Below are 27,979 nucleotides of genomic sequence, written 5' to 3' on the forward strand. Positions count from 1 at the left end.
ATGGAGGCGGAGGTCGATAAGCTGGAACTGATGGTGAGTGTAAAATGAAGGAGATCCACTGGGTAGTTTATTCTTCCCCGATGGCCTCCAAAGTGGAACGCAATTTGGAGTCGCCGGAAACCCTGGGCGGAGGAGGCTGGACTAGACTCGAGCTCCTCCTCCTGCACCAAAGGGAGTCGCCGCCGCCTGGTCTCTTAACCGCCGCGGGGGGAAGGGGTTACATCCGGGAAACTCGTGAGGGAAATGGCGGGAGATGCTGGGGGTACGGGGGCCTTTGGAATTCCTTGTTTCTTGCCCTTACCTTTTCGCCTCTCGAGGAACTGTGGCTGGTGCAAACAGCGTTCTGTGTATTTCCACCAAAAAGACCTGACTGTAATGGCCTCTAAACGCCCCAAGAAGGGGAGAGGTTGTTCACAGTCCGAGAAAGGGGGATGGAGGGTGGGGAATAAACAGGGAGGCGGGGAGAGGAATCCCTTTAGGGCTGAAGCGTTCATATTCAGCCCAGGGCAGGCTGAGAAAGGATGCGAGAGTTGCGTGCACAACTTCTTAGCGGCCAAGGAAGCCCCTAGACCAGTTTGGCCCTTCGGTGGGGGAGAGGTGTGAGCCTTGGGAATCTCAACCACGAGCTTCTTTTCCTGGAGCGCGGGCGGGACCTGGGACGTGGGAGGCTCCGCTGCTCTGGAGTTGCCTAGTTTCATTCATTGTGAAAGTAGGGGGCGGGGGCGAATAATTGGGAAGGACTCCCGCGGCTGCTTGGCCTGCTCTAGGGCGCCAAACTGGAGGGCCGTCCTAGTTTTTTCTTTGGATTCTTCCCTCACTTGTCCTCTTTATTCTCTCCCTCCCTTCCCTAGACTACCGGCTTGAATGCCCGCGCTTTTTTCTTAGTTCCCTTGTTTTATCTTCAGTCCCTTTACCCCCAAGGCATTACGAGTGTTTGGATTGGGCTGGCTTCCTTTAAAATGGGGAAGTCGGAGGACGCACCCATCATTGAACTCCTGTCCGTTTTTTTGTTAAAGAAAAACAACAAGATTAGGTAAAAAAGCCAGAATCTCCATCACAGTCCTCTCCTCTTCTCCCTGCCATTCCTTGGCGTTACTCCTTAAGTATCATTTGTGCCTGTGCTACTCTTGTCCAAGCTGAACCTTGGGTCTCTTTAATATCTGCAACGTATAGTGATCTTGGAAGATCCTCACCCCCAGAAAATGCGAGACCTTGATATATCTTATTACTGTTTTCTTCTGATGTATTAATGAATTGTAGTGGCTCTCATATACAAAATTGACTTTAATTTGCTTCTAACGTTTTGAATTTTGATTTTCTTTGTGGGGGCTGTGTGTGGGAATTGGGAAGGTGAGAAATGGCAGCAAAGAAGGAAGAATTTTCTGCAGCTTTCCAACCCCTAAATAATGAACTTTTAGTTCAAAGTTTTGTTATTCTTATCATTAACTGTCTTTCAAAAAACAAAACAAAAAAACAGTGTTAAGTATTGTAATTTGATTCTACCAACAAGGCACAGATGTTAACATTGTCTTGCCCATCTCCTCCATTATGAATTCCTCCCTCCAGATGGATATTTCTGCCTAATTGTAAGATGCTAAATGATACTAATTCTGCTTTTAACAGTTGTTTTTTTTTTTCCCCTCTCAAGTTGGCTTTTAATTTTGAGGTACCAATGAAGCCTTTTCTGGAGTTTGCATTAGGGTCAATACTCTCACAGGAGATGTTTAAGACTGAACACATTTTATTTTAAGGGGAAAGCAATTACTTGTACATCTTGGGAAAAAAGTAGGTTTTAGAAAATTATGAGGTAGCCAGACTCGAACTTTTAGGTGTTTGAATGATGGGGTAGTTTTTAAAAATTCTTTTTATGAGAGGAAGAGAAGAAAACAGGTCTTTCTTCTTAAATTCCTTTTAACTAACTTAGGCATAACTTTTTTTTTCCTGTTCAAATTATTAGTTTGTTTCCATAATCATTAGGATTTAAAAATTGTATTTGACCAAGTACACTTTTATTATTACTGCTTTGTATTGATTGGGTAGTATAAGACCATACATCTCACCTTTAGATTTGCCATGTGCTTTTAGAAAAAAATGTTATATCTGTGAACTGGTTTATTTTCTAAGATTCCAAAGGTAAATGATTTCCTGTACAATCCTCTGATTTTTGGTTTTATATTACTTGAATAAAAGGATTTGTTGAGGAACCAATGTTGAATATTTAATAAGTGAAATAGAATACCTGTTATCTAACTTTGAAAAGCAAGTACTTACCTTAATTTTTTAAGATATCAGACAAGTATCCTGATCCTCTTAAGTTTAAAATTTTCATATTTTTTTCTAGTTTTAACCCCTGATTCAGAAAATTAAACATTTGTTTTTTTAATTTTATTTTTTTTCTTATTACTTATCTGTTTTATACATATTAGTGTATATATGTCAATCCCAATCTGCCAATTCATCCCACCCCCCCACGTCCCCCCTTGGTGTCCATATGTTTGTTCTCTACTTGTGTCTCTATTTCTGCCTTGCAAACAGGTTTATCTGTACCATTTTTCTCGATTCCACATATATGCTTTAATGTACGATATTTTAAACATTTGTTTTTAAATACTTGTTTTTAAAACCTGATCCTTGGCTAGCAGAGTTGAAATATTCTAATATCTGAGTTATGTGGCCTAGGATTTGAGGTCAAGACACTCATCTTCCAGCTGTCCTGAATTTGAGTTCATTTCTTAGTAGGCTCAATCCAACCAAGTAGCTGAACTGGATCATTTAAAGGAAGATTGGTGAAAATAATGGAAAGTGTTTTTGCATCAGTCAACATTATTAATGGAGGAATAAACTCATTGTAGGGTAATCTTTGTTCTGTAACTTTTTTCCCTTCACTTATTGATTGAGTGGTATTTGTCTAGTGTCCTTCTTTTGTGATACAGCTAGAGATTGTACACAAAAGGTAGTGCAATGTGATACTATGATACTATTTCTATTTCTTTGTTGACATCTGACTTCACAATGGTTTCTTACCAGTTAAAAGGTTAGAATGTTAATTGACTTGAATCCAAGGAAACCTCTTGACTCTCAGAGCCCTCTCCTCCTCCCATTATTATTTTCTCTTTGATTTTTCTGCACTTGAAGGAAATGGAGATGTTTTCTCTTATATTTAAGATGTTTTAGGGGTTATCTGAAATTTTAAAATCCCCTTTCATAGCATTCAGTTAAGTAGGGCTAATGGTATCCTGTTTACGACACATTGATTCCCTGGAAGTCTGTGAACTCTTGAGATAAGATGGTAAGTGCTTTTTATATTGTAGTTTAGATTCGAGAGAGATAGGGTTTATAGAAATTGGGAAATGTTATTTCACTTTTCATTTATTTTCTTTGGTAGTCTTACTCAAAAGGCTAATTTTATATGACAGTTAATCGGTCAATTGTTATGGAGGAGCTAACCAACACATCTCAGCAGAACAGAAATATTTTCACAACTTTGCCTTAAGTAGTAATTATAACCTGTTTTGTTAATACCAGTCCTGAGGTATTAACAATACCCATGTGAATAACTTATACAGCTTATAACTTATTTACAAAATTCCTTTCTACATCTATGCATGTTTTCAGTTTGCATATTAATCATAGGTTAGTCGTCAAAAAACAATACCACGTTGATATTTAAATCCTAGTCTTTTTTTTTTTTTTTTAACATTGCTGTAAATGTTCTTAGGTTTTGGATGTCTTCTGTCCAAAGAGGCAACCCTTCTTTGTATCCTTTTCACACTGAAGCTTCAACTGATGCAAGATGCTCTTGTGTGTCTTTCCTACCTATTACTGCTAACGAATGCTCTGACTTTATTGCACTACTGTACTTTACAGCTAGCAGTGCAATAGTATTGTCAAAGCATCTGAAAGCAGAATGTACACCAGAATTTTGGTTCTTGCCTTACATCTTTCTTCAGTGTCTGTGAGTAATTTACCACAACCTTTGTTGCTGAAAACTATATAATTTTATTACAAAGTATATGTTTTAGAAAGTTATAATTTGAAAAAAATGTTTTCAACTAATTAAAAATTCACCACTGTAATGCATTATGAAACACACTGAGAGGATACATTTTATAGCTAAAGTTGTTATGGCTTGTCTAAACAAGTAGTACTTTGTCATTTGCTTCTTTCTGTTACAGGTTTGGATAGGTTCTGACAAATCTCAGGTTTTCTTTAATTGAGTTTGACGATGAATTAGTATGTGATGAATACAATCTTTGCTGTATATTTCCTGTGGTAACCTGCCTCAAATCTTAATTGGTGTTAATTTTGTGTATTGTATAGTAAATGCTTGAGTTTAAAACTTTAGAATGCATGTCTTAATGTTCTTTTTGTAATTATGAGATATAATAAAATGTGACTCCATCACTTGTTTTTTTGTAATCAGTTTGAGATATAATTTGCATAGAGTAAAACTCAACAATTTTAGTTGTACAATTTCATGAGTTTTGATAAATGTGTACAGTCTTGTAACCACCACCACCAGTCATGATACAGAACATTTCCCTCACCATAAAAAGTTCCCTTATGACCCTTTGCAGTAAACCTCCCAAACTCCCTGGCAGCCACAGACCTCTAGTTTTGCCATTCCTAGAAGTTCATAAAAATGAAATCATATACACAAACCTTCTAGTCTTTCGTGTCTGGCTTCTTACACTTAGCATAATGCTTTTAAGATTCACCCATGTTGTTGCATGTATTAGGAGTTGGACCATTTTTATTGATGAGTAGTATTCCATTGTCTAGAATATCACAAATTGTTTATCTGTTCACCAGATTATGGACTTTGTTATTTCCAGATTTTGCCTATTATGAATAGTTGTTCTAAACATTATAATACAAGTCTTTATCTGGACATAATGCTTTCATTTCTCTTGGGCAGCATGATAAAAGTATGATTGATCTTAAAAGAAACTGCTAAAATCTTTTTCAAAACTCTGTATTAGGGTTCCAGTTTCTCCAAGTCCTCACCAACACTTGGTACTATTGTCAGTCTTCTTCATTTTAGCCATTCTAGTAGGTGTGTAGTGGTATCTCATTATAGTTTCAATTTGCATTTCCTTAATGGCTAATGGTATTGAACATCTTTTCATGTGCTTATTTGAAGTTGGTATATCTTCTTTAGTGAATATCTGTTAAAATCTTTTGCCTATTTTCAAATTGAGTTGTCTGTCTTTTTATTATTACAAGAGTCCTTTAGTTTTATCTATTTGCCTTCTCCCTTAAAATTTTTTGATGGAGTCCAGTTTATACATTTTATTCTTCTATGGTTTATGCCTTCTGTGTTCTATCTAAGAATTCTTTGCTTAACTCGAGGTCACAAATGTTTTCTTCTAGAAGATTTATAGTTTTAGTTTTTACATTTAGATCTCAGTCCATTTTGAGTTAATTTTTGTTAGGAAGCCTTGAAATCATCTAGTATAAGGCTTCACCCATTGCTCTTGTTTTCTAAAACTTTTAAATTAATTTGCATTTCCAAATAATTTTTTTGTCAATTTCTATAAAAAAAAGAAGCGTACTGGGATCTTGGTTGAGATTATGTTGAATCTAAAGAACAATTTGGGGAGAATCGCTATCTTGACAATATTGAGCCTTCTGATACATGAACATTATCTCTCCATTAATTAGGTCTTTTAAAATTTCTCTCAACGGTGTTTTACAATTTTCAGTTTATAGGTCTTATATTTTTTTTTTAATAACCTGCTTAGTGTGATTTTTTTTAAATTAATTAATTAATTTTTGGCTGTGTTGGGTCTTTGTTGCTGCATGTGGGCTTTCTCTAGTTGCAGCAAGCTGGGGCTACTCTTTGTTGTGGTGCACAGGCTTCTCATTGCAGTGGCTTCTCTTGTTGTGGAGCACGGGCTCTAGGGGCACGGGCTTCAGTAGTTGTGGCTCCCTGGCTCAGTAGTTGTGGCACACGGGCTTAGTTGCTCCGTGGCATGTGGGATCTTCCTGGACCAGGGCTTGAACCTGTGTCCCCTGCATTGGCAGGCGGATTCTTAACCACTGCACCACCAGGGAAGTCCTAAATAAGTCAATTGTTAATTCTTTAATTCATTGTTTTTGTTCTCATTTTATAAATGAGGAAATAATCTCAGTTTTCACTTAAGATTTTCATGTAGTGATTAGTGACTGTAAAATAAATTTAGCTTTTCAGAACAATTTATTTTTGTTAGGAGATGTGAGAGTTGTAGTAGTTCTTATTAATTCCTCCTCTCCTCTCTTTAATTTCTCCAATTTTAGATGATAGTACTTCATACTCTCTTTTGGTAAATGTTACTAGGGCAGGCTGGTACCAGAGGCTAGAGATATTAAGGAACTTATCTGGGAGATATGGGTAAATACATTGAGACAGATGCCATGATGGGATAGGTAAATATCAGTTGTTGTGGGGGGGCACATTGGAAAGAGGCACCTAACCTGGGGAAGGTTTCTTTTTTTTTTTTTTTTTTTTTGGTACGCAGGCCTCTCACTGCTGTGGCCTCTCCTGTTGCGGAGCACAGGCTCCGGACGCGCAGGCTCAGCGGCCATGGCTCACGGGCCCAGCCGCTCCGCAGCATGTGGGATCTTCCCGGACCGGGGCACGAACCCGTGTCCCCTGCATCGGCAGCCGGACTCTCAACCACTGCGCCACCAGGGAAGCCGGGAAGGTTTCTTGTTAGAGGTGAGAGATAATCTGAGACTGGAAGGATGAGTAGGGATTAGCCAGTGAAGGAAACAGAAAACGTTCTAGGCAAAGGAAACGGTACGTGTGAAAGTCCGGAGGTGTTGCACAAGTGGGGGAAACCGCAAGTTGTTCAGTACAGTTTTGAGATGGGAGACAGGGGGGTTGAGATGAAGAACCAGTAAAATCAACTCTAGCTATTAATTAAGTTGGAAACCTCTACCACACTTTTCCTTTATTACATTCTGAACATTTAAAATTATTGTAAATATTCATATTCTGTAGTAATTATGAACCTGTGTTCCTTAATTTAAAAAAAAATCTTATAAACACCCGGTTAAGGTTTTGGATAAAATATAGGGAAATTTAATCACTTCTGATAAAATTATATATTGATTTCTGTGTTCAGAATAGAAACACCCAGTTAAGGTTTTGGATAAAATATAAACATTACATAGAAACACCCGGTTAAGGTTTTGGATAAAATATAGGGAAATTTAATGACTTCTGATAAAATTATATATTGATTTCTGTATTCTACACTCTTTATTGCCCAATTTATTTATAAGGCATAGGATACCATAAATAACAGAGAAGTCTTTAAAAAAAAATAATAATGAAAAGGAGGAGTTCCCTGGTGGCGCAGTGGTTAAGAATCCACCTGTCAACGCAGGGGACAAAGGGTTCGATCCCTGGTCTGGGAAGATCCCACATGCCACGGAGCAACTAAGCCCATCTGCCACAACTACTGAGCCTGCGCTCTAGAGCCCGCAAGCCACAACTGCTGAGCCCGTGTGCCACAACTACTGAAGCCTGCACGCCTAGAGCCCATGCTCCGCAACAAGAGAAGCCACTGCAATGAGAAGCCTGCGCACCGCAACGAAGAGAAGCCCCGGCTCAGCAACACAGCCCCAACGATGAAGACCCAAAGCAGCCAAAAATAACTTATCTAATTAATTAAAAAAAAAGACTACGTTGTATATTCTAGATTCTTTTTTAAAAAAATTATTTATTTTTTATTTATTTATTTTTGGCTGCGTTGAGTCTTTGTTGCTGCGTGTGGGCTTTCTCTAGTTGTGGCGAGCGGGGGCTACTCTTCGTTACGGTGCGTGGGCTTCTCGTGGCGGTGGCTTCTCTTGTTGTGGAGCACGGGCTCTAGGTGTGTGGGCTTCAGTAGTTGTGGCACGTGGGCTCAGTAGTTGTGGCTCGTGGGCTCTAGAGCGCAGGCTCAGTAGTTGTGGCGCTCGGGCTTAGTTGCTCTGCAGCATGTGGGATCTTCCCGGACCAGGTATTGAACCCTTTGTCCCCGGCGTTGGCAGGTGGATTCTTAACCACTGTGCCACCAGGGAAGTCCCTATTCTAGATTCTTTTGTAGGTATATTTTTATTTTTTCTAAACCAGGTTCGTTCTATATATGAAAATCTAAATCTGTCCCTGTAGTCTATTATGTGTCCATAGCACAGTTAACGTAAATAACCTAAGATCCTGAAAGCTTACAAAAAGTTAAATAGACTACTTTAACTGATAAAGTCAGGCTCGTGTGTACTGCTCTCTTAATTGTTACATAAAAGCCTGCAGACTAGGAATTGATGAACTTGAAACTTCACACTTTCTTCTGCTTTGATGTTGTTATTTGCCTAAAATAACATGTCTGTAACTGGGTGCTTGTGCATATTGCTGCTTATCTGTTTCAGATGAGCATAGACATGTGTTTGTTCTCTCTGGAAGAGAGTGGATAATAGTCAACTCTCTAGCAGAAATATACAAAAAACCAATTGTGATTGTGTAGACATTAGAGGTGGCGCTCAACTTGTTAAGAGCTTGAAATATTTATTAAAACTGGCTTTAGAATGTGGTTGGAGTCCCAGGCTGTTCTTTCAAATGAATAAATGTTCTTTAATCTATTCCCATTTTTCACAGCATATTAAAAACCAGGGATATAGAAGCGAAAAGACAAGGCTCTTGCCAGCAAGAAACTTGAAATCAAATGGTGACACTACCATGCAAACAAATGATTGTAATATAAGACATGACTTGGTAAACTTTAGCCACGAAAAAAATAAAATGAGAGTAGATAAAGGTGTTTCTAAACCTGTATTGGAGAGATGGGAATGTAAGGAAAGGGGTGCTTTAAGTAGTTTCTTTGGTTGATAATACAGCTAACCTAGATCTAGGAGTGTTAAGACACCTAATTTGCCCTTAAAACAATGTTTCTATGGAAAATGTATTTCTAAGCCTAGCTACTGAGTCCAGAACATACCTCTACCAACTCCTCTCACCAGAGGCAAGGCTGCTGTATTTCCCCCCTTCATTTCCCTGTGTTTTGATGTTGTTGAGACAGGCCCTCTAGAAGAGGATGTGTTTGGAGCTGGTCCTTTTGAAAGGGAGCGTTATTGTGGCAGTGGGAATCTATGGGTTTTTGTAAAGGAAATGTTTTTTAAACTGTGCTGCAATTATGTTCTTTTCTCCTTGCTGCCAAATACTTGAGTGGTATGTCATACAGTGTGCCTTTTATCTAAAGCCTAAAGCTTATCATAATAAAAACTAGTATGACAGAATGTTGTGTTTGTGAAATATGTGGCATGCTCTCTAAAACTCTAAATTATTTCCTGAAGTATTTTTTCCCATTTGTACAGTATCTTCCTTACAATCCCAGTCTTCTTCCAAGGATGTCCAATTGGCAGAATGTAATTTGGTGGTCTTTGGGGCTTTAACATTGATTTCCATGGACTTTTCCCAGCTAAATTGCATTTTTTATTTACCACCCTTAGGATTGATATAAAACTTTTCCCATTTATTTTTATTACTGATTTAGAGAAAAACTGCGAATATGAAATATGAATGTCTTGGGCTTTAAAAAATTCACTAGTTTTATTTTAAATATTCTAATATGCCTAAAAATAAGACAGGTAGCTAAAACTAATTAAACAGCAACCTCATTGTTTACAAGGCTTCCAATGTGAATGAAGTTTAGCAATATCATTTTGTTCCATTAATCAGACACTAATGAGTTTTGGAGACTGTCATAATTGGTCAGTAAATTTCCTACCGTGTAACTAAAAATTTTCCTGTTTGTCACCAGATCCTAGAACCCTATCGATATTGTCTCTGCTGTGTAAATAGTTCTGAGTAGTGCAATATTGCTTATAGGGTTTTGGTGTTTGGGAAGAACAATGGGCAGGTTGCAGAAATGATGCAGCTGAAACTGAAGCAACAGTCATCTTTGTTTAGAAAGAAAACAAATAGTAGAAGCTACTTTTCAATGCATACATTAAAATCTGAAATTCAAAGGTCAAAAAAAATTTTTTTAAATTTATTTTTGGCTGCGTTGGGTCTTCGTGGCTGCGTGCGGGCTTTCTCTAGCTGCGGCCAGCGGGGGCTACTCTTTGTTGCGGTGCACAGGCTTCTCACTGCGGTGGCTTCCCGTGTTGCAGAGCATGGGCTCTAGGCACGCGGGCTTCAGTAGTTGTGGCTCACGGGCTCTAGAGCGCAGGCTCAGTAGTTGTGGCGCACGGGCTTAGTTGCTCTGAGGCATGTGAGATCTTCCCAGACCAGGGCTCAAACCCGTGTCCCCTGCATTGGCAGGCGTATTCTTAACCACTGCACCACCAGGGAAGCCCCAAATTTTTATATATTAGAAAAAAGAAACACTTTCCTTAATTTTAACATTTTAACAAATTAAACTTTGGTTTATTTGTGGTATAATGAAATAATAGAAGTTTAGTGTTGAAAGGGACTAGATTTCCATCTCTCTCATTTAATAGGAGAGACTCAGAAAGAGGGAAGGTACTGGAGGCCACATAGCTGGTTAGTGAGACCAGGACTAGAACTTCTGCCACATATCTCAATCCTCTTATTTTCTTTTCTTCTGTACCATACTACCAGGTTATATTCAGAGAGAATTTTTTAATGGACTAACTGCAGAGATATTAGATTTAAAACTTAAAAAAACTGTTTAAATTTAATATTAGGTAAAGTCTTTACATTTTTTCCCCCATCTATGTGATTCTTATTGGATTTAATGTCATGTATAACTTTGATCTAACTACATAAAAACAGAGTAATGAAAATAGAACTAGAGGGAAGTCACTTAGACTATTTCTTCATTTATAAAATGAGGGGTTCAGATCAGAGAATCTTCATTGTTTTTCTCTTTCTCAACATTGCATTGGCACCCTTTTTCCTTTTTTGTCCCCTGCTTAATCCACAGCCCACTGACTTTGCTAATAAGTAAATACTTCCCCTAGGTTTTATCACAAAATGTTCTGTTCAATTCTTCAAGGAAGATAACATTCTACTCTCAAACTGTTTTTCCTCTTTTAAAAAAGTTTTTAACTTGTGGTTAAATACACATAAAATTTACCATTTTAGGCATTTAAACTGTAAAGAACTCAGCAGTATTAAGTACATTCTCATCATTGTGCAACCATCACCCCCATCCATCTCCAGAACTTGATCTTTCCAAACTGAAACTCCACATGTTAAACAATAACTCCCTATTCCCTGTACCCCCTGTCTTTTAAAATCTGTTTAAAATTCTATTTGTTCTCTGAAATATTTTCCAAATAGAAGTGTGGGTATATTACTTAAAGGGGGGATGGAAATTTTTTTAAAAACCTTTTGAAAGCAGTGGTATACATATAAGTGCAGCTGTGGTGGGAAAGTGGGAAGTCCTGAATTTTAGCATTTGTCAATTTCCCTGGTGTATATATTTCCACCCTAGCTGAGTTTAACCTATCAGCATGATGTCACTGAAAATGGAGTTGGAAAGACATGCAATAGTAGCATGTGATATATTTCTACTGTATAGATATGATAGACCTCAAGAGCATAGATAAGAGTAAAACATAGTAAAATAACTAGGAAGTTATGGTTTTTCTGTATATATTTCTTTTTAATACTTTATTTAGTTGTAAGTTTAATAATATAATTTTTAGTGATGCCTGTGTTTAACAGTTGGCTTGCAAAAATTCCTAAAAATTTACCCGGCTCCATCATGCCATTGATTGGAAGCACACTCTTTGGTAACTTTTATTTATTTGTTTGTTTGTTTGTTTGTTTGGCTGTGCTGGGTCTCAGTTGCAGAACGCGGGATTTTAGTTGTGGCGTGCGGGATCTTTTAGCTGTGCAACATGGGATCTAGTTCCCTGACCAGGGATTGAACATGGGCCCCCTGCACTGGAAGCGTGGAGTGTTAACCACTGGACCACCAGGGAAGCCCCTGGTATCTTATTAAAATATAAATTACTTAAGGGAAGGAACCACTTCTTTTTGGTACTATCTGGTGATTTTAGTACGTTGTGGACCCCCAGGTATTACGTGAAGCCATAGCTGAAACCACTCTCTTGAAGAGAAGACATTGTTAAATGGACTGTGGGATTATACTAGATAAATTTAAGCAGAACTAAAATATCAAGTTAAAAAACATAGGCTTGGGACTTCCCTGGTGGCACAGTGGTTAAGAATCCACCTGCCAATGCAGGGGACATGGGTTCCAGCCCTGGTCCTGGAAGATCCCACATGCCGCGGAGCAACTAAGCCCGTGTGCCACAACTACTGAAGCCTGCTGCGCCTAGAGCCAGTGCTCCAAAACAAGAGAAGCCACCGCAATGAGACGCCCACGCACCGCAACGAAGAGTAGCCCCCGCTCACCGCAGCTAGAGAAAGCCCACGCGCAGCAACGAAGACCCAACACAGCCAAAAATAAATAAATAAATTAAAAAACCCCAAAAACATATAGGCTTAAGAATATCTGTTCCATAAACAAGGGCTCCTAGAATAGAGATTCTATTTTAAGGTAACCCTGGAGCAACAAATCCCATAATCCTAAGAATTTTGTGGTAACTTAATAAGTTTTAAAAACTTTTATTTAAAATTATGCTTTAGCATGTTATACAAGGCCTTGAATTATACTTAAAGCTACAGAATTGTGGTCTACTTCAATAATTAAAACAAATCAGGTCTTCAATGTGTAGAGCCTTTGCTTAATTTGATTTGTTCTATCCCATCCCCTCCCCCTACTTTCCCTCCACATGTCATACAGGTTAGTGTACTTTTTTATGTAAAGGAAAAGATAATTCTTGAGCATATTTTAATGTGGGAATTATGCCAACAGGAATTTCTTTATATATACACACATACATATATAGTAATTACTAATATGCTTAAAGAAGTCTAATTATTGATAGATTTAATCATGGCAGCTAATAGAACAAGTATATATGACAAATGAAATGCCTCCATTTTTGGAAAACATTATAAACACTTTTTAAATAGAGAACTTCTAGATTTGTTTTTCTGGCTCATAGCAACTCCTTGCTGTTAGAGATGCAAATCAGATACTGATTCTTGGAAAATTTTTAAAAACAAAGACTGACTCTTCTTCAATTTCTACTCTGGAAGTTTTTGGTTATAAAGATAGAATTTTATTAATTGCAAAGTTTTCCAATCAAATTTAGGCCAATGATGAGAGAAATTATTAGTGATGGAAGCTTTAGTTTATCTCTTTCTGAAATTCTGTTCAATAGTGACAGCTTCTGACTTCAGAAGCATTTTAACTTCTGAGAACCATTTTTTCTTCCTCACTCGACCTTCCAAAGTAGAATCCTTGGTTTACTTTTTTTTTTTTTTTTTCGGTACGCGGGCCTCTCACTGTTGTGGCCTATCCCGTTGCGGAGCACAAGCTCCGGACGCGCAGGCTCAGCGGCCATGGCTCACGGGCCCAGCCGCTCCGCGGCATGTGGGATCTTCCCAGACCGGGGCACGAACCCGTGCCCCCTGCATCGGCAGGCGGACTCTCAACCACTGCGCCACCAGGGAAGCCCCTTGGTTTACTTTTTATATAATAAAAATATCTGTATACTGCTTCTCATTCGATCTGAGAACTACTTTTAACAATTTTCGTTGGTTTATACTTTTTCCATTAAGGCTCCAAATTTTCAAGAAGCAATCTTTAGTCCAGAGCTTAAGTTGACAGAAAGGTCTGAAAGTCTCCTTAGCTGTGGGCTACGAACAGGAGACCTTCCCTGAGGAAATCATGTTTTGCCTTTCACAGTAAACTCAAAGGGCGGTGGTTGTTTCCCTGACAAATTCGAGGCAGTACATGCTTTAAGATCTTGTAAAAGATGTAGAATTCCCCCCAATTAAGAATAATTTGTAGATTATATCACATTCAGAAATAAACCACTTTTAACACCCTGATATATATCCTTCCCAACTTTTCTCTATGTACGCACACGTACTTTACAGCCTATGGCAGTTTTCTGCTTTTTTCTCTCTTCGAAGTTTACTGCAGATCAAGGTCCCACACTAGGACCCAGGTTAAATAAATTGGAGTAATTCGGACTGCTACTCCTGTATTAATGTAGCTTTTTTTTTGTGTAATTTATGATTCTTTAAGCCTTCCAAGTTTGGTCTGTGTGGCACATATTTGTAGTTCTTTGGTTAATGGGATTGCAAATTATGTTAACACCTGGAGTATCCCTGAAAATAAGTTTGTTCAGTGTTTTAATTTGAAACCACATATCCTACCAGAGGTAGAAAAACTGCTTATTTGATGAGAGTGTTAGTAACCTTAGGGAATTCTTGAAGCCACTGCTAGTTCTTAATAGAGCGTGGGTATTCTAGATCGGGGTCCCCAGCCCCCTGTAAGGAACCAGGCTGCACAGTAGGTGAGCACAGTAGGAGGTACGCGTTGGGCAAGCGAAGCTTCATCTGCGGATCCCTTGCATTACAGCCTGAACCATCCCCTATCCCCACCCCCGCCCACTCCCCCATTCCGTGGAAAAATCATCTTCCACAAAACCGGTCCCTGGTGTCAAAAAGGTTGGGGACCAATGTTCTAGATGATGGAGGTTTTGTATACTTTTCTATTTCCATATTTTCAAAATCAGTGTATATCATATTAAAATATAAAGAAAAAAGAATAGTTACAGTATCATGTTTAGTAATACGTCTTTTGGTTCATGAAATAATTATTTCTGCTGATCTTTAGTTCCAGAAGGCTGACTCTGATCTGGATTACATTCAGTACAGGCTGGAATATGAAATCAAGACTAATTATCCTGATTCAGCAGGCAAGGTAATCTGAAAAAGAAATGTCTTTTTAACAGAATATTTTATTAAAAGATTTTCTGATAGTATTTCTAATAGTAGTAGATTATAACAATTACATTATTAAATTTATAGAATCTTTTCTGTGTTGGAAACTTGGTCACAGAATATTGGAGAGATTATACCCGTAGTCAAGGAAATTTGTGGCTCCTCTTTTTTTTTTTAACCCATAAATAAGAATTATTGAGTCCAGAGGTGTAAACCACTATGGAAGCCTCTGAAATTCTGAGAGAATATAGATACCTCTAGGGCAGTGGTTAAATAAGAGGGGAGAAATCCTAGCAGTGATGATATTCTCTGTGGAAGATGATGATATACTATTAAATTCGTTATGTGAACTGTGATTTTTGCATAAAATTATGTACTTCGTTATTTCTAAGTTTAGGTTGATTAGAAATATTATGTTTAAATGCCATAAATTATAACTACATGTATACACGCCTATCTCTATAGAGATAAAGCAGACAATTTTTAAGCATTGTCTGCTAACATTAATTTAGCACTTAAAACATTAATTTACCACTTAAATCATTAATGTTTATCTTTTGTAGCATTTGCTAGCAGACAAGAAATATCATATTTTACTGTTTCTCAAAAAATTTATACAATTAAAATTTGGGGGGAATTGAGTGGAAGTGCAAATTAAAATAGTATTTGATATAAAATTGGGAAAGCATTGTGAATGTTCAGTTTTTACTGCTTTACATGAAATAATGGAATGCCAGGATTCTATGGGAGTACAGTTTTAACTGTTCTACCTCCTTAACTGACTTGACTTTGTCTTTGTCTTTTCCTCTTTTCTCTTTTACTGAAGAACAACCAACCAGTTCTGGTCCAGTGGTACCACCTAATTGACTGGCCAAAGCACTCATCTGAGTTAGTATCTTTCGAGTACCATGTGGAAAACATTTCATGTGGGGCTTCCTCTTTTCTTCCACCTTCCATCTCATTTTAGTTACACTTCCAGTTGTTTTTCTCTTCTACAACTTTTTTTTTTTAAACAGCTTTATTGACCTCTAATTCATATACCATGAAATTCACTCTTTTAAAGTATACAGTTCAGTGGTTTTTAGTATATTTAGTTCATTGGAATTTTTAGTAATTTAGTATATTGTACAGCCATCATCACAATAAATATTTGAATATTTTCATCACCTCAAAAAGAAACCCATACCCATTAGCTGTTTCTCCCCATTAACAACCACTTCTCCTGCCCCTGGCCAGCTCCCAACAACTACTAATCCACTTTCTGTCTCTGTAAACTCTACAGATTTGCTGTCTGAACTTTTCATATAAATGGAATCATACAATAGGTGGCTTTTTATGTCTGGTTTCTTTCACTTAGCATGTTTTTTGTTTAATTGACATATCGTTGATTTACAGTGTTTCAGGTGTACAGCAAGGTGATTCAGTTATACATACACACATATATATATATATTCTTTTTCAGATTCTTTTCCATTATAGGTTATTACAAGATATTGAGTATAGTTCCCTGTGCTATACAGTAGGTCCTTGTTGTTTATCTGTTTTATATACAGTAGTATATATCCGTTAATCCCAAATTTCCAATTTATCCCTCCCCCGCTTCTTCCCCTTTGGTAACCATAAGTTTGTTTCCCATGACTGTGAGTCTGTTTCTGTTTTGTAAATAAGTTCATTTGTATCATTTTTTTTAGATTCCACATATAACTGATATCATATGATTTGTCTTTCTCTTTCTGACTTCACTTAGTATGATAATCTCTAGATCCATCCATGTTGCTGCAAATGGCATTATTTCATTCTATTTTATGGATGAGTAGTATTCCATTGTATACATATACCACATCTTCTTTATCCATTCATCTGTCGATGGATATTTAGCTTGCTTTCATGTCGTGGCTATTGTAAATAGTCCTGCTATGAACATTGGGGTCCATGTATCTTTTTTTTTTTTTTTTAAAGAAGATGTTGGGGGTAGGAGTTTATGAATTAATTAATTTATTTTTGCTGTATTGTGTCTTCGTTTCTGTGCGAGCACTTTCTCCAGTTGTGGCAAGCGGGGGCCAGTCTTCATCACGGTGTGTGGGCCTCTCACTATCGTGGCCTCTCTCATTGTGGAGCACAGGCTCCAGATGCACAGGCTCAGTAGTTGTGGCGCACGGGCTTAGTTGCTCCGCGGCATGTGGGATCTTCCCAGACCAGGGCTCGAACCCGTGTCCCCTGCATTAGCAGGCAGATTCTCAACCACTGCACCACCAGGGAAGCCCCATGTATCTTTTTGAATTAGAGTTTTCTCCAGATATATGTCTAGGAATGGGATTGCTGGATCATATGGTAACTCTATTTTTAGTTTTTTGAGGAGCTTCCATACTGTTCTCCATAATGGCTGCACCAGTTTACATTCCCACCAGCAGTGTATAGGAGTGTTCCCTTTTTCCCACACCCTCTCCAGCATTTATTATTTGTAGACTTTTTAATGATGGCCATTCTGACCATTGTGAGGTGACACCTCGATGTAGTTTTGATCTGCATTTCTCTAATAATTAGTGATGTGGAGCATCCTTTCCTGTGCCCGTTGGCCATCTGTATGTCTTCTTTGGAGAAATGTCTGTTTAGGTCTTCTGCCCATTTTTTGATTGGGTTGTTTGTTTGATATTGAGTTGTATGAGCTATTTGTACATTTTGGAAATTAAGCCCTTGTTGGTCCCATTGTTTGTAAATATTCTCTGCCATTCCGTACGTTGTCTTTTCGTTTTGTTTATGGTTTCTTTTGCTGAAAAAAGCTTATACGTCTGATTAGGTACCATTTGTTTATTTTTGCTTCTATTTCTATTGTCTTGGGAGACAGACCTAAGAAAACATTGGTACAATTTATGTCAGAGAATGTTTTGCCTGTATTCTCTTCTAGGAGTTTTATGGTGTCATGTCTTATATTAAGTCTTTAAGGCATTTTGAATTTATTTTTGTTGTATGGTATGAGGGTGTGTTCTAACTTCATTGATTTACATGCGGATGTCCAGCTTTCCCAACACCACTTGCTGCAGAGAATGTTTTTTCTCCATTATATACCACATCTTTATCCATTCATCTGTTGATGGACATTTAGGTTGCTTCCATGTCTTGGCTATTGTAAATAGTGCTGCTATGAACATTGGGGTGCATGTATCTCTTCAAATTAGAGTTTTCATCTTTTCTGGATATCACTTAGCATGTTTTAAAGGTTCATCCAGGTTGTAACATGAATCAGTACTTCATTCCTTTTTACAGCTGAATAATATTTCATTGTATGGCTGCACCACATTTTCTTATTTATTCAGTCAGTTAATAGACAGTTTGGTTGTTTCCTCCTTTTGGCTATTATGATAATATTACCATAAACATTCATGCACAAGTTTTTGTGTAGACATTTGCTTTCATTTCTCTTGGGTATATACCTAAGAGTGGAATTCCTGGCCACACGGTAACCCTATGTTTAATATTTAGAAGAACTGCTAAATTGTTTTCCAAAACAGTTGTACATTTTACATTATTAGTTTTTTGTTTTTTTTAAGTTGTGGTAAAATATACAAGATAAAATTCACCATTTGAACCATTTTTAAGTATACAGTTCCGTGGTATTAAGTGCAGCTATCACCACCATCCATCTCCAGAACTTTTTCATCTTTCCAAATTGAAACTGCATCCATTAAACAATAACTCCCCATTTCTTCTTCTCCCCAACCCCTGGCAACCACCATTCTACCTTCTGTCTCTATAAACTTTACTACTCTAGGTACCTCATAGAAGTGGACACATACAATATTTGTCCTTTTGTGACTGGGTTATTTCACATAGACTAACGTCCTCAGTGTTCATCCATGGTGTAGCCTGTGTCAGAATTTCATTCCTTTTTTTTTTTTTTTTTGCGGTATGCGGGCCTCTCACTGCTGTGGCCTCTCCCGTTGTGGAGCACAGGCTCCAGACGCGCAGGCTCAGCGGCCATGGCTCACGGGCCCAGCCGCTCCGCGGCATGTGGGATCTTCCCGGACCGGGGCACGAACCCGTGTCCCCTGCATCGGCAGGCAGACTCTCAACCACTGCGCCACCAGGGAGGCCCATGGGTACTTTTTAAATAACAGAAAGTTATTTTCACAGTTCTGGAGGCTGGAAGTGCTAGATCAGGGTGCCAGCATGGTCAAGCTGGGGCCTTCTTTTGGGTTGCAGACTTTTGGTTGTATCCTTACGTGGCAGAAGGGGAAGACCTCTCTAAGCCTCTTCTATCGGAGCACTCATCTCATTCGTGATGGCTGTACCCTCATAACATAATCACCTCTCAAAGATCCCACATCTTAATTCCATCACCTTGGGGGTTAGGTTTCAAAAAATGAATTTTGCAGGGACACATTCAGATCACAGTAATTATGGCTCTGCAAATATTGCTTTTATCCAAGTCATGCAATATACTATGTTTGCTTTTCCTTTCTTACACAACTTGTTTTTCTGGAGCTAATAGTTGTTTTCTTTTTTCCCCCTTTATTTTTCTTAGTTTTTCTATGCATTTATCATTAATTCGGCCTCAGACTTTTCTACCAGAACCGTTAAACTCCTGTCAACATTGTCAGACGCATCACCTGATCCCTGAGCTTCATTTTCTTCCACGTCCCTCGTGTGCTGTCCGTCCTCCTGCTCTAATCTAACCTTTGGGTCTACAGGCTTCCTGCATGGCTGGGAACTTCTTTACCATAATTTTGCTAATTCCCTTTGTTTTACTCCCTTTAGTTTGGATCATATATTTCACTCTTTGAGATGTCAGATGTTTGAAAATATTTATTTAACCCTTATTTAATCCTTTAGTTGATGGATGGTTTGGTTGAGTATGGAATTCTCGATTAGAGATTGTTTTCTCTTAATTTTAAAATCATTGTTTTGTGGTTTCCTAGCTTCCAGTGTTCTTGTTGAGAAATAGATGCCATTCTAATTCCTGATCCGTTGTATGTGTCTTCCTTCTTATTTTATACCTTCCATCCCCCTCCACCCCACCCCCAACTCCTGCATCACACCTATCTGTCTTGGAACTTTAAGAATATTTTATCTATGCTGTGAAATTTTATAATTATTTTATGATTATGATATAGGTCTTTTCAGTAACTGTGCTGTCACTTGGTGGGGCTCTTTAAATATGAAACACGTGAATCTAAAGTCATATCACTTTTCTTACCTATATATTCATAAGAAAAGAAATCCTCTTTTGTGGCCTTTCCCATTACTGAAATATTGGACTTCCTGAATCTATCCTCTATTTTTCTTATCTTTTCTTGCAGTTTTCATTTTTGTCTATTTCCCCCCTCCTTTTTAGGATATTTTTTTGACTGTATTTTCCAGTTTTTCTACTGGCAATCTCTTAGAATATCTAGATACATTATGAGAAATGAAGGGTTAAGATACAGGTCTCAGTGTCATTGGGGTGTTTACTGAGTAGGTATCCCAAAAGGCATCTTAATATACATTGTTTGCCAGACTATAGATTTGGTGTCATCTATCATTTCTTTGCCCATATCAAACATACTATAAGTTTTAACTTTTTTATGGTGTCTCTTTTGTCCTTTTCCTGTTCTACTCTTCATGCCGTAGGGTCTTGGTCACTCTCTGCAGTTATTTTAACAGTCTTTAAGTTAGATTTTCTGTTCTTATTCGTTCCTGTTAGAATCATCTTTTATCAGTCTCCAAAGAAGAGGCGAGTAGAGGCCATGAACTGAGCCTTTGACTATAGCCATGAGGTGGGGTCCACGAAGGAGATACTTGAAGAGTGGGAAGATACCCAAGATAGTATAGTTCTATGAAAATCAAGAGTTCATTTTAAGAAGATTAGAATAGGAAAGAAATAAGGAGAGGCAAAAAGAGGGATATCAAAATTATAGAGCAAGTCTGACTTTTTGATTGTTTAAAATAATTTGGCAAAGGACTCTGGTCTATGGGGTCTTCTATTATTATTATTATTAATTTATTTATTTATGACTGCTTTGGGTCTTCGTTGCTGTGCGCAGAGCTTTCTCTAGTTGCGGTGAGCGGGGGCTACTCTTGGTTGCGGTGTGCAGGCTTCTCATTGCTGTGGCTTCTCTTGTTGCAAGGCATGGGCTGTAGGGGCACGGGCTTCAGTAGTTGCAGCACGCAGGCTCAGTAGTTGTGGCTCGCAGGCTCTAGAGCGCAGGCTCAGTAGTTGTGGCGCACAGGCTTAGTTGCTCCATGGCATGTGGGATCTTCCCAGACAAGGGCTTGAACCCGTGTCCCCTGCATTGGCAGGCGGATTCTTAACCACTGTGCCACCAGGGGAAGTCCCAGGGCCATTTATTATTAAAAGGTCTAGGAAGTGTATTATTATAGGACCTAGAAGGTTGGTGGCAAATGGAGTAAGAAAAATGAAACTGGTTTTGAATCGCAACAGAGTCAAGAGAAGAGTTAATTTTCCCCTCAGTATAGGGAAAAATCTATATATATTTGAGGTCTGTATAGAGGGAGGTATGAAAAGGTTATTGAAATATAGGAAATTTAAGGTTCTGGAGGATATGGGGAGGGCACAACAATAATAGTGGTAGTGGGACTTCCCTGGTGGCACAGTGGTTGAGAATCCGCCTGCCAATGCAGGCGACACAGGTTCAAGCCCTTGTCCGGGAAGATCCCACCCGCCGCGGAGCAACTAGGCGCATGGGCCACAATTACTGAGCCTGCGCTCTAGAGCCTGAGAGCCACAACTACTGAGCCTGCGTGCTGCAACTACTGAAAACCGTGCCCCTACAGCCCGTGCCTCGCAACAAGAGAAGCCACGGCAATGAGAAGCCTGCGCACCGCAACCAAGAGTAGCCCCCGCTTGCTGCAACTAGAGAAAGCTCGCGCGCAGCAAAGAAGACCGAATGCAGCCAAAAATAAATAAATAAATTTATTTAAAAAAAAATAGTGGTAGTGTTAGGGGCTAAGTAAGGATCAGAATGTCCATAGTGTTTTCATTTTCAGTGAAAAGGCAGGAGTAGAAACTCCTAAATGGTTTCTGTCTTCTCAGTAAAGTAGTTGGAGTGAGGTCTTTTGCCAAGAAGGGGTGGATGGGAACTGGAGGGAGTGGAGAAAGTTTGGAATAGCTAGTATTGGAGGGTTTGCTTAGAAACCACCAGGGAATGAAAAGAATAACCAAGTGGCAGAAAGCACCCGGTTGAAATGTCTTTTATGGAATAGTGGTTTATATTCCAAAATGAATTTGAAAAACTAATGTAATTTATAAATGTAGTTGCTTGAGTTGGCCTGCATTTTGTATAGTGAGGTCAGTGAATTGGTGCTCATACATACTTTAGCCCCATGACAGTGTATTTAAGAATTTCAGGACTTCCCTGGTGGCGCAGTAGTTAAGAATCTGCCTGCCAATGCAGGGGACACGGGTTCGAGCCCTGGTCCGGGAAGATCCCACATGCCACGGAGCAAATAAGCCCGTGCGCCACAAATACTGAGCCTGCACTCTAGAGACCCGTGAGCTACAACTACGGAACCAGCGCGCCTAGAGCCCGTGCTCTGCAACAAGAGAAGCCACGCAATGAGAAACCCGCTCACGGCAACGAAGAGTAGACCCGCTCTCCGCAACTAGAGAAAGCATGTGTGCAGCAACGAAGACCCAATGCAGCCAAAAATAAATAAATTAATTTAAAAAGAATTTCATCATAAGTGGTTTCAAGTTGTCTTATTCAACAAATCAAAATAGTTTCTTAAATCACCTTCTGTATAATAACATTTAGAATTGTATTTTAGAAGTATAGTGTAATTAATTATTGTGAGCTGTACATCAAATATTACGTATCTAATGTGACCTTATTTGCAGTTTAATATTGCTGTTGTGTGTGTGTGTGTATGTGCAGGGGAGGGGTTATTTCTGTGCCTAGGCTTTAAATTCCTTGAGAATAGGATGTAGGTCTTATACTTCTCTCTTTTTTCCTTCCTCCCATCCTCTGCCCCGTAGTTGCATAATTAAATAGTGTTCTATTAAATGGATGGTAGAATGTGCTGTATATATTTTAATTCTTAAAAGAAGCTTAATTTTTGCTTTCCAGGTTTAATATATATTAATTTTTTTCTTGATGTAGAAAAATCCTGTTACACTCTTAAAGGAATTGTCAGCAGTAAAGTCTCGATATCAAACTTTGCATGCACGCTTTAAACCAATTGCTGTCGAGCATAAAGAGACTAAGAGCCGCATTTGTGCTACTTTCAATAAGACTATGACCTTGATACAAGAACTACAAAAGCAAACAGACCTGAAGGTAATGCTTTCAATTGACCAATTGGATTTGTAGAATTTTAATTCTGAATTTCTCTTTGAAAGATAAATCCCCAGTAACTCTCATTTTGAAATTCAGCAGTTGGAACTGTTGATAGAAATGAGATTTTCCTGGTTCCCTGAAGTATAATAGCTCTCATCTTCTTTATTTTATAAATTTAATTTATTTTTGGCTCTGTTGGGTCTTCTTTGCCGTGCGCGGGCTTTCTCTAGTTGCGGCGAGCGAGGCTACTCTTCGTTGCGGTGTGCAGGCTTCTTATTGCAGTGGCTTCTCTTGTTGCGGAGCACGGGCTCTAGGCACCTGGGCTTCAGTAGTTATGGCCCGTGGGCTTAGTTGCTCCGCAGCATGTGGGATCTTCCCGGGCCAGGAATCGAACCCGTGTCCCCTGCATTGGCAGGTGGATTCTTAACCACTGCACCACCAGGGAAGTCTTCCTCCTTTTATTTTAAAAGGAGCAGGTGGACTTGACATGGTTAATGAAGAGGTATGCTGTCTTGGATTATGTAGCCATGGCAGAAGAGAAATCTTCCTAATACTTATTAAATCTACCAGTTCTGCTGGTTCCTGTAAGAAGTAGTGAGACTGAGAAACCTAGAAAGCATCTATACCAGTGACTTTTTTTTAGTTCTCCTTTTCTTCAGTTGGGTTGGTGGGCTTGAGGAAGCCTGACCTTCATCCTCTTCCTCCATTCTGCACCCCCTTCTCATTTACTGTAAGAATCTCATTTAGTGTAATCCTCTATCACTGATGTGTAAAACTCTTTAGATATGTTGGAGTAGGAAAAAGAATATGAACTGCTGACCTAGGCACTAAGATCTTGAACAGCCAATTGAAGAGTTTGGTCGCATTTTCATTTACAATGCAAAGGTGAGGGCTTTTGAAAGAAAAGATAGCCTGATGTAGATGGAATCATAGAGTTGAATTTAATTATCTGGACAAAAGATGTCCAATAGGTTTTAATTTCTGGTGCTAACTCCAATTGGTTAACTGGTAATAACTGGTAATAACTGCTGCTTAGAATGCTGTATTAAGGAGCTGTGTCTGGGCATGGCAGAAAAGCTATCTGCTGTGGCATGCTGCTAGGGGCAGCATACATGGTATTTATTTGCCAAGTCTGAACTAAATTATGGCTTAAGCTACTTGAATTATAGGCTTGTAGCAAGAGTAGATCTCAAAGGTTGATTACCCAGGTTAATTTGATCAAGAATTCTTTATGTTACCAATGGAGGAAAAGAGAACAGTGCCTGGGTAAAAATCGTAAAATGACACCTTAAAGGTATGTGTTATGTCATGGAGGAATGAATAGTGGAAGAGGGGAGGGCAATTAAAAAGGGCACAGAGGGAATAGGGAGCAGGAATTTAAACAGTATGGGTGGCGTCACCCTGCTAATAAATAAAATGCAAAAAAGATGTAATAACCTTTATAAATAAAATCAAGTCACATATTCTTCATTGTACATGTGATCAGAACCTGACAACAGAAGCACATAAACTTGTTCTAAGGAAACAAATCTTGAAGAGAGACTAAGAGTAGTTCTGGATGTATATATCAACATATATGTATAGAAATCCATGAATTTATTGAAGCACAATAAATTTGGGTGAGTAAAGAGAAAAATGAAAGAGAAAAATGACTTTTTGAATATTTACTAAAAATTGTCTCCATTAGATACAATAAATAGATGGCATATTTCTGAGATTAATATGATAGTGATAGGGGATGTCAAATCATTTAAATATCTATAAAAGTCTTCATTTAGTTAAAAGAAGTATCTGAAATGAGGACTAATTATATCAAAGGTAGGAAGCTAGGGGTTTTCACTTTGGATCAGATGATGACAAATAAGGAGAAATGACTGAAAGGCAGGTTATAAACCTTGAAAAAGGAGATCATATTTTAGAATCAATGATAGCCAAGTTGGGAAATGTTGGATATAGTGGGTCTTGTACACACTAGTTTAAAAATGAGATAGTAGTAGAAAGTTAAGAGAAAATTTTTATGATCAAAATGTGGAAGAAAAGGGAATGGCATCTATAGAGAGTTATATAACCAAAAATAGTTCTATGAGCCCAGAGTGTAAAGGATGTGTAAAGGAATTTCAAGTATAAAAAGAGGTATATTAGACATACGGTCAGAACTGTGAGAATAGTTAAGAAAGCCAAAGGCTAGATTGAGCTGAGGATTCTGAAAACTTCTAAAATAACCAAAAGGGCTTTTAAAATTATTTTGGAAACATGAAGAACAAGGAAGGGATCTCTACTTAGGGCAAATGGTCCTTTGTTCATAAACAACAGAAAGCAAACAAAGTAAAACGGTTCAGTTATTATCTTGCTATGATTTTTATCAAGTTGAGTGGTTTTTCATTTGGAAGGATAGAAAATGTATATTTGAATTGATAATATTTTTAAAAATCTTGAATTGGTAATAGTTAAAAATAAATAGGAAGCACAGAAAAGGAGGTGGAAGGAAGGGAGTACATACTAATTTCCTGATCTTTTTAGTTGCTGTGAAGACACTGAGGTTTAAATATAGTTAATTGTAAAGGTGACCATCAAAAGAAAAAAAAAAGGACTAAACTTGTTCCAAATAGAAAATAGCAAAACAAAAGTATAGCAATAAATAGAAAATTTAAAAGGCATTAAAGATAGAATGTATGGTATTCTGTCGACACTCTGAAACATTTGTATTAAAGAAGAAAAATTTCTACACATTTTAGACTAGTTAACTCCTGGAAAACTTCTTTGAAGTTTTATTTTATAAACAGATGGTCTGAATTCTCTTGAATTTCAGAGATCACAATGAGAAACATGGATTCATGGAGAACAAAGTCTTGCCAGAATAATGCCATTTCCTGTTTTTGAGACAGAAGAGGGAAATTCTGTTACTATTTGGGCTGCAGTAAGGCCTATGATTGTTTTTCATTTTATCCATGTGAACATTTTGGGCAAATGTTGGCTTGATAAACGAAACCAGGTGGGGTATCCAATGGCCTCATGTGGCTATATAAATTAAAATTAAAAGTAATTAAATAAAATTAAAAATTCAGTCCTTCATCTACTGATTGGACAGTGCAGATACAGAATATTTCCAGCATCGCAGCAAGTTCTATTGGACAGCATTGCCCTAGAGATTCTGATTCTGTAGGTATGAGGTGTTCCAGATTTGGCAGTCTCTCTAGAGATGACCTATATAGTTAAGCAGATTTGTAACTATTTGAGTGATTCTTCAGGTCCTACCTCCTATTATTTCCTCATTAACCCTGTTTCAGCTAGCCTGTTTGTTGGTGCTCTGTGAAAGCCCCATAAAACTTGCCTTCGGCTTCTCTTCTTTGTTTTTTAATATATAAATGTATTTACTTATTTATTTTTGGCTGCGTTGGGTCTTCGTTGCTGAGCGTGGGCTTTCTCTAGTTGCGGTGAGCAGGGGCTACTCTTCGTTGCGGTGCGCAGACTTCTCATTGCGGTGGCTTCTCTTGTTGCAGAGGGTGGGCTTCAGTAGTTGTGGCTCGTGGGCTTTAGGCGCAGGCTCAGTAGTTGTGGTGCATGGGCTTAGTTGCTCTGTGGCATGTGAAAATCTTCCCAGACCAGGGCTTGAACCCGTGTCCCCTGAATTGGCAGGCAGATTTTTAACCACTGCGCCACCAGGGAAGTCCCCTTCCCTTTGCTTTTGCTGCTCCTACCTGCTTTTGTGAATTCTGTTTGCTGGCTGTTTTCTCAGCATCTGTTCTCTCTTCCTGCCTAAAAGATTACTGACTCTCTTGAGATGTGTGCCATTCCTCAGACTCAGGCCTGAGGTAAAGTTGCTGCTATCCTCAGCTTCAGGGGTGTGCCTGATTTGCAAGGGGAATGGATTTTCCTTTAACTGACATTGGTTCAGGAATAGGTTTGTAACCCAAATGACATATGAGGAGGGAAAGTCTGAAAGTAGGAAATTAGGAAGAGTTTCCCCACCGCTGAGAGACCCCTGGGAAGAGAAAGCTTTACTTCTTCTAAACATTGTGTACAGATGTGATACCCAGCACCGCTAGAGCCACGTTCCTGTCAGCTTGAGGATACAGCCACCATCAAGGATATCAGAGCTGTTAGATGGAAAAAACTGAGTCCTTACATTGTTGAGCATAAACCAGCCCTGAAACCTGCCCTTCTTCTGTATTATTGTGCAATGATAATACATTTTCTTATTTATCCATTTTCAAATGTGTCTCTATTACTTGAAGATAAAAGCATCTTAATTATCCTTCAAAATTTAACCCAAATCTCTACTTCTGAAGAAACTTCCAGACTATTTTTGTGTCCACTTCTTTTTCAAAGTACTTTTAGAATATGCTGTTCAAATGTGACTTCCTTGGTTCTGTTAAATTACTGTCCTTAAATTGTTTGATTTCTTGGTCTTGTTTCTTCACTTTAATTGCAAGTTCTTTGGAAACTCAAACATCAAAGTAGCTTGTATATAGATAGCCAATATGTATTTTTTCCTTGCCTTCCTAAATTTGTGATTACATACATAGTATGAACTTATGGAAACAATTATTGGTGTAACAAAGCAGAAATTAATTTAGCAGTGTTTAAAGATTTTTTTAATTAAAAAAATTATTGAAGTATAGTTGATTTACAATGTGTTAATTTCTGCTCTTCGGCATAGTGATTCAGTTATATACATATATACATTCTTTTTCCTATTCTTTTCCATTGTGGTTTATCACAGGATATTGAATATAGTTCCCTGTGGTATACAGTAGGACCTTGTTGTTTTAAGGGTTTTTGAAATAAAGATTTTGTCATTTGTTTTGTAGCTGTTACCACTGACTGAAGAAGAGAAAACTGCGGCAGAGCAATTAAGAGCTCACATGTCAGACTTATGATGAAGAAATGGACTTGCAAAAGGGAA

At 38.3% G+C, this 27,979-nt stretch overlaps 1 protein-coding gene across 1 annotated transcript; it reads left to right on the forward strand.

Moving 5' to 3' along the window:
* Window positions 1-27,953, forward strand: SKA2 (spindle and kinetochore associated complex subunit 2; the record flags this gene model as incomplete). The annotated part of the gene is made up of 4 exons (XM_079724994.1): window positions 1-33; window positions 14,694-14,780; window positions 22,897-23,073; window positions 27,885-27,953. The coding sequence occupies 4 exons, from the start codon at window positions 1-3 to the stop codon at window positions 27,951-27,953; spliced, it is 366 nt and encodes a 121-aa protein (XP_079581120.1).
* Window positions 27,954-27,979: the final 26 nt, after the last annotated feature.

The sequence above is a fragment of the Hyperoodon ampullatus genome (assembly GCF_949752795.1).
Source record: "Hyperoodon ampullatus genome assembly, chromosome: 19".
Taxonomy (NCBI): Eukaryota; Metazoa; Chordata; class Mammalia; order Artiodactyla; family Ziphiidae; genus Hyperoodon; species Hyperoodon ampullatus.